General features: G+C 42.4%; 1 protein-coding gene across 1 annotated transcript; it reads left to right on the plus strand.

Annotated features, from left to right (window-relative positions):
• Positions 1-353: 353 nt before the first annotated feature.
• LOC138882932 (uncharacterized) lies at positions 354-2,537 on the plus strand. Its single transcript, XM_070163577.1, has 5 exons — positions 354-567; positions 1,126-1,307; positions 1,631-1,863; positions 1,921-2,185; positions 2,427-2,537. The coding sequence occupies exons 1-5, from the start codon at positions 354-356 to the stop codon at positions 2,535-2,537; spliced, it is 1,005 nt and encodes a 334-aa protein (XP_070019678.1).
• Positions 2,538-17,555: the final 15,018 nt, after the last annotated feature.

Below are 17,555 nucleotides of genomic sequence, written 5' to 3' on the forward strand. Positions count from 1 at the left end.
CTTATTCCTATGTGTCATCTTATTTTGCCCCGTATTTGGGTATAGCTCGTGATTCTATGAGTTCTTAGATTCATTTGTCTACACCCGTGAGAGATTCTATTGTTGTTGATTGTGTGTATCGGTCGTGTTTGATTGTTATTAGTGATTTTGAGACCAAAGCTGATTTATTATTGCTTAGTGTGGTAGATTTTGATATTATCTTGGGCATGGACTGGTTATTGCCCCATTATGTTATTCTTGATTGTCACGCCAAGATTGTGATTCTGGCTATGCCAGGTTTGCCACAATTAGAGTGGAGGGGAATGTTAGATTACACTCCCAACAGAGTTATTTCATTTCTTAAAACTTAACGAATGGTTGAGAAAGGGTGTGTTGCGTATCTAGCTTATGTGGGAGATATCAGTATTGATACCCCTACAATTGAGTTGGTTCCAGTAGTGTGGGATTTTCCTGATATATTTCCAGCTGATCTTCTAGGCATGCCGCCCGATAGAGATATCGACTTTGGCATTAATTTATTGCCGGACACTCAGCCCCTTTCTATTCCTCCATATCATATGGCCCCTCGTGAGTTGAAGGAATAAGTACGAGAATTGCTTGATAAGGGCTTCATTCGGCCCAGCGTGTCACCTTAGGGTGCTCCTATCTTGTTTGTGAAGAAAAAGGATGGTTCTATGCGTATGTGCATTGATTATCTCCAGTTGAACAAAGTCACAGTGAAGAACAAGTACCCTTTGACTTGTATTAATGACATATTTGATCAGTTACAAGGTGCCAGAGTGTTTTCCAAGATTGACTTTTGTTCATGTTATCATCAGTTAAAGATTCGGGAGCTAGATTTCCTGAATATTGCTTTCAGGACTCGGTATGGTCATTACGAGTTCCTTGTGATATCATTTGGGTTGACCAACGCCCCAACAACATTTATGCATTTGATGCACAGTGTTTTTCATCCCTATCTGGATTCGTTCATCATTGTGTTTATTAATGACATTCTGGTGTAGTCTTGAAGTCGAGAGGATCATGAGCAGCACCCAAAGAAAGTGCTTCAGACCTTGAGAGAAAAGAAGTTATATGCAAAGTTCTCAAAATGTGAGTTTTGGTTGGATTCACTGGAATTTGTAGATCATGTAGTGTTGAGTAAAGAGATCAAGGTAGATTCGAAGAAGGTGGAAGCAGTACCGAGTTGGCCCAGACCGTCCTCAGCTATGGAGATCTGGAGTTTCCTTGGTTTGTCAGGGTATTACCGTCGATTTGTTGAGGTATTCTCATCTATTGCAGCACCTATGACCAGGGTGACCCAGAAGGTGCTCTGTTCAGGTGGCCAGAGGAGTGTGAAGAGAGCTTTCAAAATCTCAAGACAACTTTGACTACAACCCCAATATTTGTATTGCCTACAGGTTTAGAGTCTTCTACTATTTATTGTGATGCTTCACAGATTGGTCTCGGAACGGTGTTGATGCACGACCGTAGGGTGATTTCCTACATGTCTAGATAGCTGAAGGTGCATAAAAAGAAGTATCTTGTCCACGACCTTGAGTTAGCAGCTATTGTTCATGCCTTTAAGATTTGGAGGCGCTATTTGTACAGTGTCCCTTGTGAGATCTACACTGATCAATGGAGTTTGCAGCATCTGTTCAAGCAGAAGGATCTTAACTTGTGTCAGCGGAGGTGGTTAGAGCTGCTTAAGGATTATGATATCACCATTTTGTACCATCCCGTGAAGGCAATTGTGGTGGCCGATGCCTTGAGTCACAGAGCGGGGAGTTTGTGGAGCTTAGCATATTTTCCAGCAGCAGAGAGGCCATTGGCACTGGATGTTCCGGTTTTAGCCAACCAATTTGTCAGATTGGATATTTCTAAGTAGAGTCGAGTTTTGGCTTATGTGGTCTCCCAGTTTTCTCTTTATGATCGTATCAGGGAGCGTCAGTATGATGACCCCTATCTGCTTGTCCTTAAGAATACGGTTCAGCACGGTGATAGTAAGAAGGTCACTATTGGGGATGATGGTGCATTGAGGATGTACGGCAGGCTAAGTGTGCCTAATGTAGATGGATTGTGTGAGTTGATTCTTCAGAAGACTCACAACTCGCGGTACTCCATTCATCCGGGTGCCACAAAGATGTATCAGGACTTGAGGCAGCATTATTGGTGGCGTAAAATGAAGAAAGACATAGTGGAATATGTATCCCGGTGTCAAAATATCCAACATGTGAAGTATGAGCATCAATGGCCGGGTGGATTGCTTCAGAAGTTAGAGATTCCGGAGTGGAAATCCGGAGTGGAAATGGGAGCAAATCACTATGGATTTCGTTGTTGGACTCCCACGGGCTCAGCAGAAGTTTGATGCAGTATGGGTTATTGTGGATAGGATGACCAAGTCAGCTCATTTCATTCCTATGATGACTACTTACTCTTCCAAGCAGCTGGCTCGAGTTTATATCCGTGAGATTGTCAAGTTTCATGGCGTGTCGGTATCCATCATCTCCGACTGGGGTACACAGTTTACATCACGATTCTGGAGGGTCATACAATAAGAGTTAGGTACTTGGGTGGAGTTGACCACAACATTTCACCCTCAGACGGACGGGTAGTATGAGAGCACTATTCAGATTCTAGAGGATATGCTTTGTGCATGTGTGATGGAGTTTGGAGGTTTTTGAGATCAGTTCTTGCCCCTTGCGGAGTTTACCTACAATAACAGTTATCAGTCTAGCATTCAAATGGCACTATATAAAGCTCTGTATGATAGGTAGTATTGGTCCCTAGTGGGGTGGTTCGAGAAGGGAGAGGCCAAATTATTGGGTACGAACTTGGTTCAGGATGCCTTGGAGAAGGCTAAGGTGATTCAGGATAGAGTTTGCACAGTCTAGTCCAAACAGAAGAGTTATGCGGATCGGATGGTTCGCGATGTTGCATTCATGGTTAGAGAGCGGGTGTTGCTCCAGATTTTGCCTATGAAGGGCATTATGAGGTTCAGAAAGAAGGTCAAGCTGAGCCCATGATTCATTGGTCTATTTGAGGTGTTGCGGCGAGTTGGGGAGGTTGCTTATGAGCTTTCCTTTCCTCCCAGTCTAGCAGGATTTCATCCAGTATTCCATGTTTCTATGCTCCGGAAGTATCACGGTGATCCATCTCACGTGTTGGATTTCAACTCAGTCCAGTTGGACAAGGATCTATCTTATGTTGAGGAGCTAGTGGCTATTTTGGACAGACAAGTTCGAAAGTTGAGGTCAAAGAACACTACTTCGGTGAAGGTTCAGTGGAGGGGTCAGCCGATCGAGGAGGCAACTTGGGAGACCGAGCAGGATATGCACAGTCATTATCCTCATCTTTTAACCACTTCAGGTATGTCTCTATGCTCGTTCGAGGACGAACGACTATTTTAAGGAGGGGAGGATGTAACGACCAGACCGGTTGGTTTGAAAGTTATAGCCCCGATCCCCTATTAACTGCTTCCTCCGTATCTTTTTCTGCTTATGTGACTTTTCGGGAGGTTTTGCTTCTATTTCGGAGTGTTTTGGGACACTTAGCCCCTAAAACGAAAGTTTAAGCCTTAGGATTTTGACCATAGTCAGAACTATGTGAAGACGACTCCGGAATGGAGTTCCATCGATTCTGTTATATCCATTGGATGATTTTGGACTTAGGGGCATGTCTAGATTGTGTTGTGGAGGTTTGTAGCTGATTTAGGCTTGAATTTTTGTAGTTGAATTTTTGGAGATTTTGATCGGTAGTGGAATTTTTAGTATTAAGGTCAGATTCTGGTTTCGAAAGTTGAAGTAGGTATGTAATATTGATTATAACTTGTGTGCAAAATTTGAGGTCAATCGGACATGGTTTAATAGGTTTCAGCATCGGTTGTGGAAATTTGAAGTTTCAAGTTCTTTAAGTTTGAATGGGAGGGTGATTCATGATTTTATCTTTGTTTAATGTGATTTGAGGGCTCGACTAAGTACGTATGCTGTTTTAGGATTGGTTGGTATATTTGGTTGAGGTCCTGATGGCCTCGGGTGAGTTTCAGATGCTTAACGGATCATTTTGGACTTGTGAAAGATAGTAGATTTTCTGGTATTTTTGTTGCAGACTTTTCTTCATCGCGTTCACGAGAGAGGTCTCGCATTCGCGTAAGGCATCTGGGAGGCCAGCTAGTTTGTTCTTCGTGTTCGCGATGTAGTTCCCGCATTCACGTAGTTGTGGAATATTGAGTCTTCGCATTCGAGATATGGTCCTCGCGTTCACATAGAGGAAAGGTCAGATGGGGCTTCAGGCATTTAGCCGACGCGTTCGCGAAGGAGGTCCTACGTTCACGTAGAGTCAACCAGTGGAAGGCACACATTCACGAGAGGTCCCTCGCGTTCGTGAAGGATGATGTTTGGTCAGTGGATTTTTGTTCAACACGAATGCGAGGGTTTGACCGGTTCGTGAAGAAGGGAGCACCTCGGCAGAATATAACATTTCAAAATGAGGGTTTGGCCATTTTTATCAAAACTTGAATTTGGGTGCTCGGATTTGTACAAGATTTTGAGGGATTTTTAGAGATATCAATTGCGTAATTATTCTACACTTGATTTTGATTATATCCACTAATCTATCATTTAATTTCGAATTTGGGTGGAAAATTAGGGAAAAATGTGAAGAAGTTCTTCAACTGAGATTTTTGATTTTGATTATGATTTGGACATCGGATTTGGATATTTTTGGTACGAGTGAACTTGTGAGTGAATGGGTATACATATTTTGTGACTTTTACCCGATTCCGAGACGTAGGCCTAGGGAGACCTTTTAGGGTGAATTTCGAATTTCTTATTAAAGTCTTGATTTCATTAAATAGATTAGTCTATTATAGTTATATTTATGATATGTAATTGCTTTTGGCGAGATTCGAGCCATTCAGAGTCGGATATTCGTGAAAAAGGCATTATTACTGATCGATTGAGCTTGGTTCGAGGTAAGTGGCTTACCTAACCTTGTGGGGGGGGGGAACTCCCTTAGAATTTGGTGCTGTTTTGATATATAGGCGCCGTGTACGTGATGTGATGAGTGCATACACAAACTATTTGTTGTAAAACTCCATTTTTCACTAAGTAATAACCTATTTTTCCTTATATGTTACTATTAGTTATTAACTTTTTTGTTTTTATTTTATTTCCGCAAATGTTAGGCTTACCTAGTCGTAGAGACTAGGTGTCATCACGTGTCACGACCCAGGTTCGCCTTGCTTGAACCATCATGACGACACCTAGTCTCTATGACTTGGTAAGCCTAAATTGCGGAAGAAAAACCAAAATTTGCGAAAGTAAAACGATTTAAAACCGGAATAAAGTAATAACAGTGTTTAAATGTGCCGCTCGGCATACACCATGTTTAACTCTCAATACCAATACGTAAATCCAAGACCCCAAAACCCACAAATCATAAGCTAATAAAAACATTACATAGCTCTAACTTTGGAATGTCTAATAAGAATAGAAAAATATATACTAAAAGTAGGAATAGCAAGGGACTCATAGGTCTGCGGATGCAGCAGATGTACTTCGAAGTCTCTAAAGCAGTCGCCTCCATCAAGGATGGTAGACCTGAGTAGCGGTACCTGGATCTGCACATGAAAAACATGCGCAGAAGGGGCATGAGTACACCACAACGGTACTCAGTGAGTTCCAAGCCTAACCTCGTTCAGGTAGTTAAGAGGAAGTTCAGGGCTCTACTGAGATTAAATAAATAATAAGATGACAAGATAAGATAGGCAGTACTTTTGAGAATCTATAGTAAGAATCTATACAGGATGATAAAAGTACAATAACAGAAATAGAGATAAAGGCAAACCACAATGAAATACCATTCATAGAAAGGATGATAACCGGGGGATCTCTTGGTATCCCGAGGATATCTTGGTATCCTCAATATAGGCTAGAGATCTCTTGGTATCCCGAGGATCTCTTGGTATCCTCAATATATGCTAGGGATCTCTTGGTATCCCTAAGATCTCTTGGTATCCTCTATATATGTGCCAGGGATCTCTTGGTATCCCGCACCTCAGTCCAGATCATAAATATGTACAGGGGATCTCCCGAGATGCCGTCCCGTAGTCCCAGATTAAAAACACACAGAAGTAACACAAGAATACTCAATTTAATGTTAATTTCGTACCAAGTAAACAGTTAATTCTAGCCCAACATGCTGCACAGAATTCAGGTAAGGCAGGTTGAGCAAATAAAGCAATTAAGTCACTTAGACATGCTTTTCTAAACTACAGCAGGCTAAATTCGCAAGTAGGATAAAACAGGAAAAAAGTACTCAATTGAAATACTTAAAGTAAAACCGGATTTTCAACAATTAGCTCAAGTACGCACTCGTCACCTTATGTACAAGGCATTTCAATTATCAAATATATCATATCCTAAGGGAAAGGTCCCCCACACAAGGTTAGACAAGCCACTTACCTCGAACCGGCTCAAAATCAACCCGAAACCATGCTCTTGCCACGAGTACTTGACTCCAAATGGCCCAAATCTATTCAATTCAATTTCATAATGTAAATAACACTTCAAGTAACTGATTCTACAATTAAATTCTAAGATAATGCGCGAAATTATGTAAAATGACCAAAATGCCCCTCGGACCCACGTCACGAAATCGGGTAAGATTTATATTACCAGAATCCTCACACTCTCACGAGTTCAGTCATACCAAAAGCATCAAAATCGGACCTCAAATGGTCCCTTAAATTATCACTCAAAGGCCTCCAATTAGTCAAGCCCTAACCCCCAATTACCACTGATTGTCCTTAATTTTTCATGCTTAAATTGATAAAAATCATTTCAATAACAGGTTTAGGGACCAAAGACCTTACCCCAATGAACTCCTCTGAAAATCCCTCTTGAAAAGTGCTCCCCAAGCTTCTTCCTGTTTTGAAAAGATGAAAAATGGCTAAATTTTGCGAAGGCAAGAATTTATATGTTCTGCCCAGCGATTTCCGCATTTGCAGCCCTCTGACCACATCTGCGGTCCCGCTTCTGGGAGCCTAGGTCGCATTTGCAACTTTCACTTAAAGGACCATTTTTCGCATCTGCGGTTACCCTCCTGCAGGTGGGGTACCGCTTCTGCGGTGAACTACCCGCATCTGCGGTTCTTGAGATGGCCAAATTCCGCTTCTGCGTCCACTTAGCCGCTTCTGTGGCGCCACACCTGCGGAACCCAAACCGCATGTGCGGTTATGATAGAACCAGCAGTTGAGGCTGCAACTTTAATTCCAAAATCTTTCCGTTAACCATCCGAAATCATTCCGATGCCTCCGGGACCTCAACCAAAGGCACCAACAAGTCACAAACCACTATCCAAACTTGTACCAATCCTTAAAACAACTAAACAACATCGAAACCTCGAATTAACCATGGATTTAAGCTTAAGAACTCCAAAATTCTCAAAAATACACTTTTGATCAAAAAGTCTATCAAACCTCATCCGAACGACCTGAAATTTTGTAAACACATCACATTCAACACTACGGAGCTACTCCTACTTCCAGAATTCCATTCTGACCCTCGGATCAAAATCTCATTATCATACCGGAAACTCCAAAAATTCAACTTTCGGCATTTCAAGCCTAAATTAGCTACGGACCTCCAAAATACCATCCGATCACGCCCCTAAACCCGAAATCACCCAACGGAGCTAACGGAACCATCAGATTTCCATTCCGAGGACGTTTTCACACTGTTCCGACTACGGTCAAATTTCCAACACTTAAACTCTCATTTAGGGACTAAGTGTCCCAAAACTCTCTGAAACTCAAAACCGAACATCCCGGCAAATCAAAATAGCAGAAATAAACTCGGGGAAAGTAGTTAATAGGGGATCAGAGCGTTAATTCTTAAGACGGTCGGCCGGGTCATCACATCCTCCTACACTTAAACATTCTTTCATCCTCGAACGAGCATAGAGACATACCTGAAGTAGTGAAAAGATGAGGGTAACGGTTGCGCATATCCTACTCGGTCTCCCAGGTCGCCTCCTCGACCGGCTGGCCCCACCACTGAACTTTCACGGATGCAATGTTCTTTGACCTCAGCTTTCTAACCTGTCTGTCCAATATTGCCACTGGCTCCTCAGCATAGGATAGATCCTTGTCCAACAGGACTGAACTGAAATCCAACACGTGTGACAAATCACTGTGATACCTTCGGAGCATCGAAACATGAAATACCGGATGAACTCCGACCAAGCTGGGAGGTAAGGCAAGCTCATAAACAACCTCCCCAACATGCCTCAATATCTCAAAAGGGCCAATAAACCTCGGACTCAACTTCCCTTTCTTCACAACTCTCATAACGCCCTTCATAAACGAAACCCAAAGCAGAACCCACTCTCCAACCATATAGGAAACATCACGAACCTTCTGGTCTGCATAACTCTTCTGTCTGGACTGGGTTGTGCGCAGTCTATCCTGAATCACCTTAACCTTCTCCAAAGTATCCTGAACTAAGTCTGTGCCCAATAATCTGGCCTCACCTGGCTCAAACCAACCCACTGGGGATCTACACCATCTCCCATATAAAGCCTCATACGGTGCCATCTGAATGTTGGACTGATAGTTGTTATTGTAAGAAAACTCCGCCAATGGCAAGAACTAATTCCAAGACCCTCCAAACTCAATCACACACGTATGGAGCATATCCTCAAGAATCTAAATAGTGCGCTCGGACTGTCCATCCGTCTGAGGGTGAAATGCTGTGCTCAACTCCACCCGAGTACCCAACTCATGCTGAACGGCCCTCCAGAACCGTGATGTGAACTAAGTACCTCTATCTGAAATGATGGACACTGGAATACCATGCAGACGGACAATCTCCTGTATATAAATCTCCACCAACAGCTCCGAAGAATAAGTAGTACACATATGAATGAAATAAGCGGACTTGGTCAGCCGATCCACAATCACCCAAACAGCATCGAACTTTCTCAAAGTCCGTGGGAGTCCAACTACAAAGTCCATGGTGATTCGCTCCCATTTCCACTCCGGAATCTCTATCTGCTGAAGCAACCCACCAGGTCTCTTGTGCTCATACTTCACCTGCTGACAATTAAGGCACCGAGCTACAAATCCAACTATATCTTTTTTCATCTTCCTCCACCAATAGTGTTGCCTCAAATCCTGATACATCTTCGTGGCACCCGGATGGATGGAATACCACGAACTATGGGCCTCCTCTAGAATCAACTCTCGAAGCCCATCAACATTGGGCACACAAATCCGACCTTGCATCCTCAATACCCCATCATTACCAATAGTCACATCTCTGGCATCACCGTGCTGAACCTTGTCCTTGAGGACAAGCAAATGAGGGTCATCATACTGTCGCTCCCTGATATGATCAAATAAGGAAGACCGAGAAACCACGTAAGCTAGAACCCGACTGGGCTCCGAAAGATCCAATCTCACAAACTGGCTGGCTAAGGCCTGAATATCCATCGCCATAGGCCTCTCCGATGCTGGTAAATAAGCCAAACTCCCCAAACTCTCCGCCCGATGATTCAAAGCATTGGCCACCACATTGGCCTTGCCCGGGTGATATAGAATAGTGATATTATAGTCCTTCAGCAACTCTAACCACCTCCTCTTGTGCAAATTCAGATCCTTTTGCTTGAGCAGGTGCTGCAAGCTCCGATGGTCAGTATAAATCTCACAGGGAACCCCATATAAATAATAGTGCCAAATCTTCAGGGCGCGAACAATGACAGCTAACTCAAGGTCATGAACAAGGTAGTTCTTCTCATGTATCTTCAACTGTCTTGATGCTTAGGCAATCACCCTACTGTCCTGCATCAACACTGCTCCGAGGCCAACCCACAAAGCATCATAATAGACCGAATAAGACCCCGAGCCTATAGGCAATATCAAAACTGGTGTTGTAGTCAACGCTGTCTTGAGCTTCTGAAAGCTCGCCTCACACTCCTCTGTCCACTGGAATAGAGCACCTTTCTGGGTCAGTCTAGTCATTGGGGCTGCAATCAATGAAAACCCCTCAACAAAACGACGGTTGTAACCCGCCAAGCCAAGGAAACTACAGATCTCTGTAGCTGAGGATGGTCTGGGCCAACTCTGCACGACCTCAATCTTCTTCGGATCCACCTGAATACCCTCACTCGATACCACGTGACCTAGGAATGCCACTGAATCCAACCAAAACTCACATTTCGAGAACTTAACATATAACTTCTTCTGTCTCATAGTCTGAAGCACTGTCCTCAGGTGCTGCTCATGATCTTCCCGACTCCGAGAATACACCAGAATATCATCAATAAAGACAATGATGAACGAGTCAAGATATGGCCGAAACACACTGTGCATCAAATGCATAAAGGCTACTGGGGCATTGGTCAGCCCAAATGACATAACAAGGAACTCGTAATGACCATACCGAGTCCTGAAAGCAGTCTTCGGGATATCCAGCTCCCGAGTCTTCAATTGATGGTAACCTGAGCGCAAGTCAATCTTAGAAAACACCCATGCGCCCTGAAGCTGATCAAACAGATCATCAATACGAGGAAAAGGATAACGGTTCTTCACTGTAACCTTGTTCAGCTGGCGATAATCAATACACATACACATAGAACTATCTTTTTTCTTCACAAACAAGACAGGAGCACCCCAAGGTGATATACTGGGCTGAATAAAACCCTTATCAAGCAATTCCTGCAACTAATCCTTCAACCCCTCAACTCAGGAGGAGCCATACAATATGGAGGAATAGAAATGGGCTGAGTGCTTGGCAATAGATCAATGCCAAAATCAATATCTCTATCAGGCAGCATGCCTGGAAGATCAGCTAGAAACACATCGGGAAAATCCCGTACTACTGGGACTGAATCAACTGAAGGGGTATCAATACTGACATCTCTCACATAAGCTAAATAAGAATCATACCCCTTCTCAACCATACGCTGATCTTTAAGAAAAGAAATAACTCTACTAGGAGTGTGATCTAAAGTACCCCTCCACTCAACACGCGGTACACCTGGCATAGCCAACGTCATGATTTTGGCGTGATAATCAAGAATAGCATAATGGGTGACAACCAGTCCATGCCTAAGATAATATCAAAATCAACCATGCTGAGTAACAATAACTCAGCTCTAGTCTCAAAACCACGAAGAGTAACCAAACACGACCGATAAACGCAGTCTACAACAAGAGAATCTCCCACATGAGTAGAAATATAAACAGGGAAACTCAAAGAATCCCGAGGTACACCCAAATGAGGAGCAAAAATAAGAAGACACATAAGAGTAAGTAGAGCCTGGATTGAATAGAACCGATGCATCTCTGTGACAAACCAATATAATACTTGTGATGACAAAATCGGAGGCAACAACCTCGGTACGGGTAGGAAGGGCATAGAATCTGGCCTAGCCTCCCCTTCTAGGGCGACCTCCACCTCTAGCTGGCTGAGTAGGTGGGGTAGCAACTGGAGCTGTAATCATAGCCTGGGAACTTTGCGGGGCACGCTATGGCTGAGAAGTCTGTGGAGGTGCACTCCTCCAAAGTCTAGGGTAATCCCTCACCATGTGGCGTGTGTCACCACACTCAAAACAGGATTTGGGAGGACGTGGAGGCTGTGATTGGCTAGGGCCAGATCTGCTGGACTAACCTCTGAAAGCACCCCGCACAGAAGGCGCGCTTGAAATCGGAGGTGCATAATAAGGCTCCTGAGGTCTAGGAGGACCTGGAATACGACTAGCTGCTGGAAGAGCTGAATGAACATGGAGACTCATATAACCCCTACCATGACGACCTACAGCTGGGGCACGGGCACCGGAGAAATGGCCTGACTCTTGAAACCTCTTGGCCTCCCTTTCCTCTCTCTCTGGCATGCATACCCTTAATCCTCCTAGCAATGCTCACTACCTGCTGATAAGAAATATCCATCTCCAATTCACGAGCCATGCTAGATCTGATGCTGGGAATAAGGTCCTCAATGAACCAGCGAACCCTCTCGCAAACAGGAGAAACCAAGGCTGGTGCATGCCTAGCCAAACTAGTGTAACATATAGCATACTCTAAGACAGTCATAGCACCCTGGTGCAAATGCTCAAACTCGGCACGCCATGCATCCCTGAGGCTATGAGGAACACTCTCTCTCAAGAATAGATCTGAAAATTGAGTCCAAGTCAGTGAAGCAGCCTCATCCGGACTGTCTAACTCATAGGTGCGCCACCACTTATAGGCGGCTCCTCGAAACTGGAAACTAGTAAAGGAAACTCCGCTCGATCCTGATATACCTATGGTACGGAGAATGCGATAACTCTCACCTAGAAATCCCAAAGCATACTCCGATGCTAGACCGCTGAATACAGGAGGCTTGTACTTCTTGAACCTCTCAAGCCTCAGCTGCTCCTTCTCGAAAGCAGCTGCCCTGTCCTCGGGCTGAACTGGCACTGCAGGCGGTACAGGAATAATCTCAGGGACCTTCTCAACATGCACTCGCTGCTCAGGAGTGCGGGTGGCGGGAGTCTGTGCTCCTCCCCCTATCTGAGATGTGGCTGCCGCAAGAGGGAGAAACCCTGCCTGAGCCAGAGTGGTGTATATGCTCATAAACTGTGCCAGAGTCTCCTGAAGAGCTGGAGTAGTGGTAGCAGTAGGCGTATCAGGTGCGTGGACTCCGGCTGGAACTGCTGGTGGTACCTCGGCGGTAGCTCGCGCAGGTGCTCTAGTTGCAACACGTGCGTGTCCTCAGCCTCTACCCCGGCCCCGGCCTCTAACTACTGCAGTAAGGGGTGCAGGTGCCTGAACATCTCTGGTAGCGCGTGTCCTCACCATCTGTGAGAGAATATAAGACAGAAGTTTAGAATTGTGATGTCAAAATATCGCACGACAAGGAAATCAAAAGAAGTGGAAATTTTTCCTAACAGTTACATAGCCTCTCGTAGATAAGTACAAGCGTTTCCGTACCGATCAGCGAGACTCTAATAAACCGGCTTGTGATCCATCACTCCTATGAACCTAGAGCTTTGATACTAACTTCTCACGACCTCAGTTCACCCTCCATGAACCATCATGATGGCACCTAGTCTTTACGACAAGCCTAAATTGCGGAAGAAAAACCAAAATTTGCGGAAGTAAAATGATTTAAAACCGGAATAAAGTAATAACAGTGCTTAAATGTGCCGCTCAACATACACCATGTTTAACTCTCAATACCAATACGTAAATCCAAGACCCGAAAATCCACGAATCACAAGCTAAAAAAAATACTACATAACTTTAACTCCGGAATGTCTAATAAGAATAGAAAAATACAGAAGGGCTAAATACTAAAAGCATGAATAGAAAGGGACTCCTCGGTCTGCAGACGCGGCAGATGTACCTCGAAGTCTCTAAAGCAGTCGCCTCCCTCAAGGATGGTAGGCCTGAGTAGCGGTACCTGGATCTGCACATGAAAAACATGCGCAGAAGGGCCATGAGCGCACCACAGTGGTACTCAGTAAGTGCCAAGCCAAACCTTGGTCGGGTAGTGACGAGGAAGGTCAGGAACCTACTGAGATTAAATAAATAATAAGATGACGGGATAAGATAGGCAGTACAATTGAGAATCTACAGTAAGAATCTATATAGGATGATAACAGTACAATAAAGGAAATAGAGATAAAGGCAAACCACAAGGAAATACCATTCATAGCAAGGATGATAACCGGGGGATCTCTTGGTATCCCGAGGATCTCTTGGTATCCTTTATGTATACAAGGGATCTCTTGGTATCCCGAGGATATCTTGGTATCCTCAATATAGGCTAGGGATCTCTTGGTATCCCGAGGATCTCTTGGTATCCTCAATATATGCTAGGGATCTCTTGGTATCCCTAGGATCTCTTGGTATCCTCTATATACGTGCCAGGGATCTCTTGGTATCCCGCACCTCAGTCTAGATCATAAATATATACAGGGGATCTCCTGGGATGCCGTCCCGTAGTCCCAAATTAAAAACACACAGAAGTAACACAAGAACACTCAATTTAATGCTAGTTTCGTATCAAGTAAACAGTTAATTCTAGCCCAACATGCTGCACATAATTCAGGTAAGGCAGGTTGAGCAAATAAAGCAATTAAATCACTTAGACATGCTTTTCTAAACTACAACACGCTAAATTCGCAAGTAGGATAAAACAGGAAAAAGGTACTCAATTAAAATACTTAAAGTAAAACCGGATTTTCAACAATTAGCTCAAGTACGCACTCGTCACCTCACGTACAAGGCATTTCAATTATCAAATATATCATATCCTAAGGGAAAGGTACCCCACACAAGGTTAGACAAGCCACTTACCTCGAACCGGCTCAAAATCAACCTGAAACCATGCTCTTGCCACGAGGACTTGACTCCAAATGGCCCAAATCTATTCAATTCAATTGCATAATGTAAATAACACTTCAAGTAACTGATTCTACAATTAAATTCTAAGATAATGCGCGAAATATGTAAAATGACCAAAATGCCCCTCGGGCCCACGTCTCGGAATCGGGTAAAATTTATATTTCCAGAATCCTCACACTTTCACGAGTTTAGTCATACCAAACGCATCAAAATCAGACCTCAAATGGTCCCTCAAATCATCACTTAAAGGCCTCCAATTAGTCAAGCCCTAACCCCCCCCAATTACCATTGATTTTCCTTAATTTTTCATGCTTAAATTGATCAAAATCATTCCAGTAACGAGTTTAGGGACCAAAGACCTTACTCCAATGAACTCCTTTGAAAATCCCTCTTGAAAAGTGCTCCCCAAGCTTCTTCCCGTTTTGAAAAGATGAAAAATGGCTAAATTTTGCGAAGGCAAGAATTTATATGTTCTTCCCAGCGATTTTCGCATTTACGGCCCTAGGACCGCAGATGCGGTCCCGCTTCTGCAGAGCCTAGGTCGCATCTGCGACTTTCACTTAAAGGACCATTTTCCGCATCTGCGGTTACCCTCCCGCAGGTGTGGTACCGCTTCTGCAATGAACTACCCGCATCTGCGGTTCCTGAAGAGATGTACAAATTCTGCTTCTGCGGCCACTTAGCCCCTTCTGTAGCGCCGCACCTGCGGAACCCAAACCACAGGTGCGGTTATGACAGAACCAGCAGCTGAAGCTGCAACTTTAATTCCAAAATCTTTCCGTCAACCATCCGAAATCATCCCGAGGCCTCTAGGACCTCAAACCAAAGTCACAAACCACTATCCAAACTTGTACCAATCCTTAAAACACCTAAACAACATCGAAACCTCGAACTAACCATAGATTTAAGCCTAAGAACTCCAAAATTCTCAAAAATACGCTTTCGATCAAAAAGTTTATCAAACCTCGTCCGAATGACCTGAAATTTTGCACACACGTCACATTCAACACTACGGAGCTACTCCAACTTCCAGAATTCCATTCCGACTCTCGTATCAAAATCTCACTATCGAACCGGAAATTCCAAAAATTCAACTTTCAGCATTTCAAGCCTAAATTAGCTACGGACCTCCAAAACACCATCCGATCACGCCTCTAAGCCCGAAATCACCCAACGGAGCTAACAGAACCATAGGATTTCGATTCTGATGCCGTCTTCATACTGTTTCGACTACAATCTACTTTCCAACACTTAAGCTCTTATTTAGGGACTAAGTATCCCAAAACTCTCCGAAACTCAAAACCGAACATCCCGGCAAATCAAAATAGCAGAAATATACTTAGGGAAAGCAGTTAATAAGGGATCGGGGCGTTAATTCTTAAGACGACCGGCCGAGTCATCACATCACGACTATTCAGGGAGGGAGAATTTGGGTCTGTCACGAATATTGTTTTTATTAGTTAGTTGTGCATTCAAATTTATATAAAGAGCATATTGATATATCTTTCGTTTTCTTTTGATGGAACATTTTAGCATTAAAATCTTAGCTCTGCCTTTGGCTATCAAGACCAACAACAATCATGTATCTGCAAGGTGTCTTATGTATGGACTTAACATGAATAAGTGTTGTAGCATGAAAATCTATTTTGTTGGTGGTAGGCTGGTAGCATTTAAAAGAAATTCTCTCTACAATCTCTTTCAATTACCTGGCAGGGAAAAGGGTCAAATTTGCTCCTCAAAAACCAATTGTTGTACTTATTAAGTTATGCACAAATTATATATGTCAACAACACGACTTTTTTGTATAGCTACTTGAACGGATCGTTATTCACAAGTGGCAGTAGTCAGTACGTGGTAGAGCTAGAATTCTCACAATATATAAATATATATATATATATATATATATATATATATATATATATATATATATATATATATATTTGTGTCTTTTTCTTATCATTTGCTATTGTTATTGGTGAAATGCCTAGAAAATTATAATATCTTGACTCACCATGTAAATATATTATAATTTTTAGGACATTTTTCGCCCCTAACAATAGCAGTGCAAAAGAAAATGACATTTCTTTTATATTATCTTATGGTGGTTATACATGCAATTTGTTTAATTCTTAGAAATCTTCATTTTCTTAGTGCATATAAAATAAAAACTTGAAAATGTTTTAGCGAATCCAGTATTTGCAATTGCTTTATGATTTTTGCAAATCTTATTGGAAGTATATTTCAATTTCAAAGTCAAAAATTTCGGTACTAATAATGTGACAAATATATTCATTCCTGTGTTTCTGACTATATATGTCATGCATCAACTCTTTTTTTTAATACTTTTTTCTCTTTAACTATATAAATAAATGTCATTTTCTTAAAATTTTAAATCAATTAACATGGGATTTCACGTGCAAAGCACATATCCAGAACTAGTATATAGATAAAAATGAGAAGCTCTTAAGTCATAAGTCAAATTATCTATTTACCCTTCTTAATCTAAAACCTAAATACCTTAATTAAAAAAAACTATGCCTACAAACAACCCCAACCCAACATTTGGTATTCCTCACCAAAAGTCACAACTTTTAATTCAAAATTTAACTTCTCACGTCCAATTAATATTTTTTAGTATTATTTATTGAGTAAGTTGTGTCTTCTTATAAAGTGATTGCTTTTCTAAACTGTCTACGAATGGATCGAATTCCACAGGAAGTTTCACGTCGAGCACTAATTAATCTCCAGTGCGTCAAATAAGAAGGCCACTAAATTACAGAAGTTCAGTTAACACTTAATGATAAATTTTCAGAATCTTATGCTTTTATAGCCAGACTCCTAAGATTGAAAGGAAATACTCTAAAGAAGGATTAAACACTCGTGCCTCAATGTAGAGTAATCAAGAAAAGCGTTCTTCTTAGATAACTACTCATCAAGTAGGACGTTAGAACAAGTTTGGATAAATTAAATAATGTGTTTGTTTACATGTACCCTCTTTTGATAGTGTGAGTTTGGCGTCGTCTTTTATTAATTACTACTGGATAAGTGCTGCTACTGATAAGAATGTGAAAGAACTTGATATCCACAGATTAAACATTAATTTAATATTAATGCAGATTATTTTTCTGCTCGTGATCGTAAAACTTTAACCTTTCATGTATGATAATGTGAAATGTCTTACAAT

The sequence above is a fragment of the Nicotiana sylvestris genome, chromosome 12 (genome assembly GCF_000393655.2).
Source record: "Nicotiana sylvestris chromosome 12, ASM39365v2, whole genome shotgun sequence".
NCBI classification, from domain to species: Eukaryota; Viridiplantae; Streptophyta; class Magnoliopsida; order Solanales; family Solanaceae; genus Nicotiana; species Nicotiana sylvestris.

Excerpts from the sequence above, each read along its gene's own strand:
- LOC138882932 (XM_070163577.1), top strand. The coding sequence starts at position 354 with ATGGTTGAGAAAGGGTGTGTTGCGTATCTAGCTTATGTGGGAGATATC. Across the intron at positions 1,308-1,630 it reads TGACCAGGGTGACCCAGAAG|CATCTGTTCAAGCAGAAGGA; the intron begins GTGCTCTGTTCA and ends TGGAGTTTGCAG. Across the intron at positions 2,186-2,426 it reads AGAAAGACATAGTGGAATAT|CTGGCTCGAGTTTATATCCG; the intron begins GTATCCCGGTGT and ends TCTTCCAAGCAG.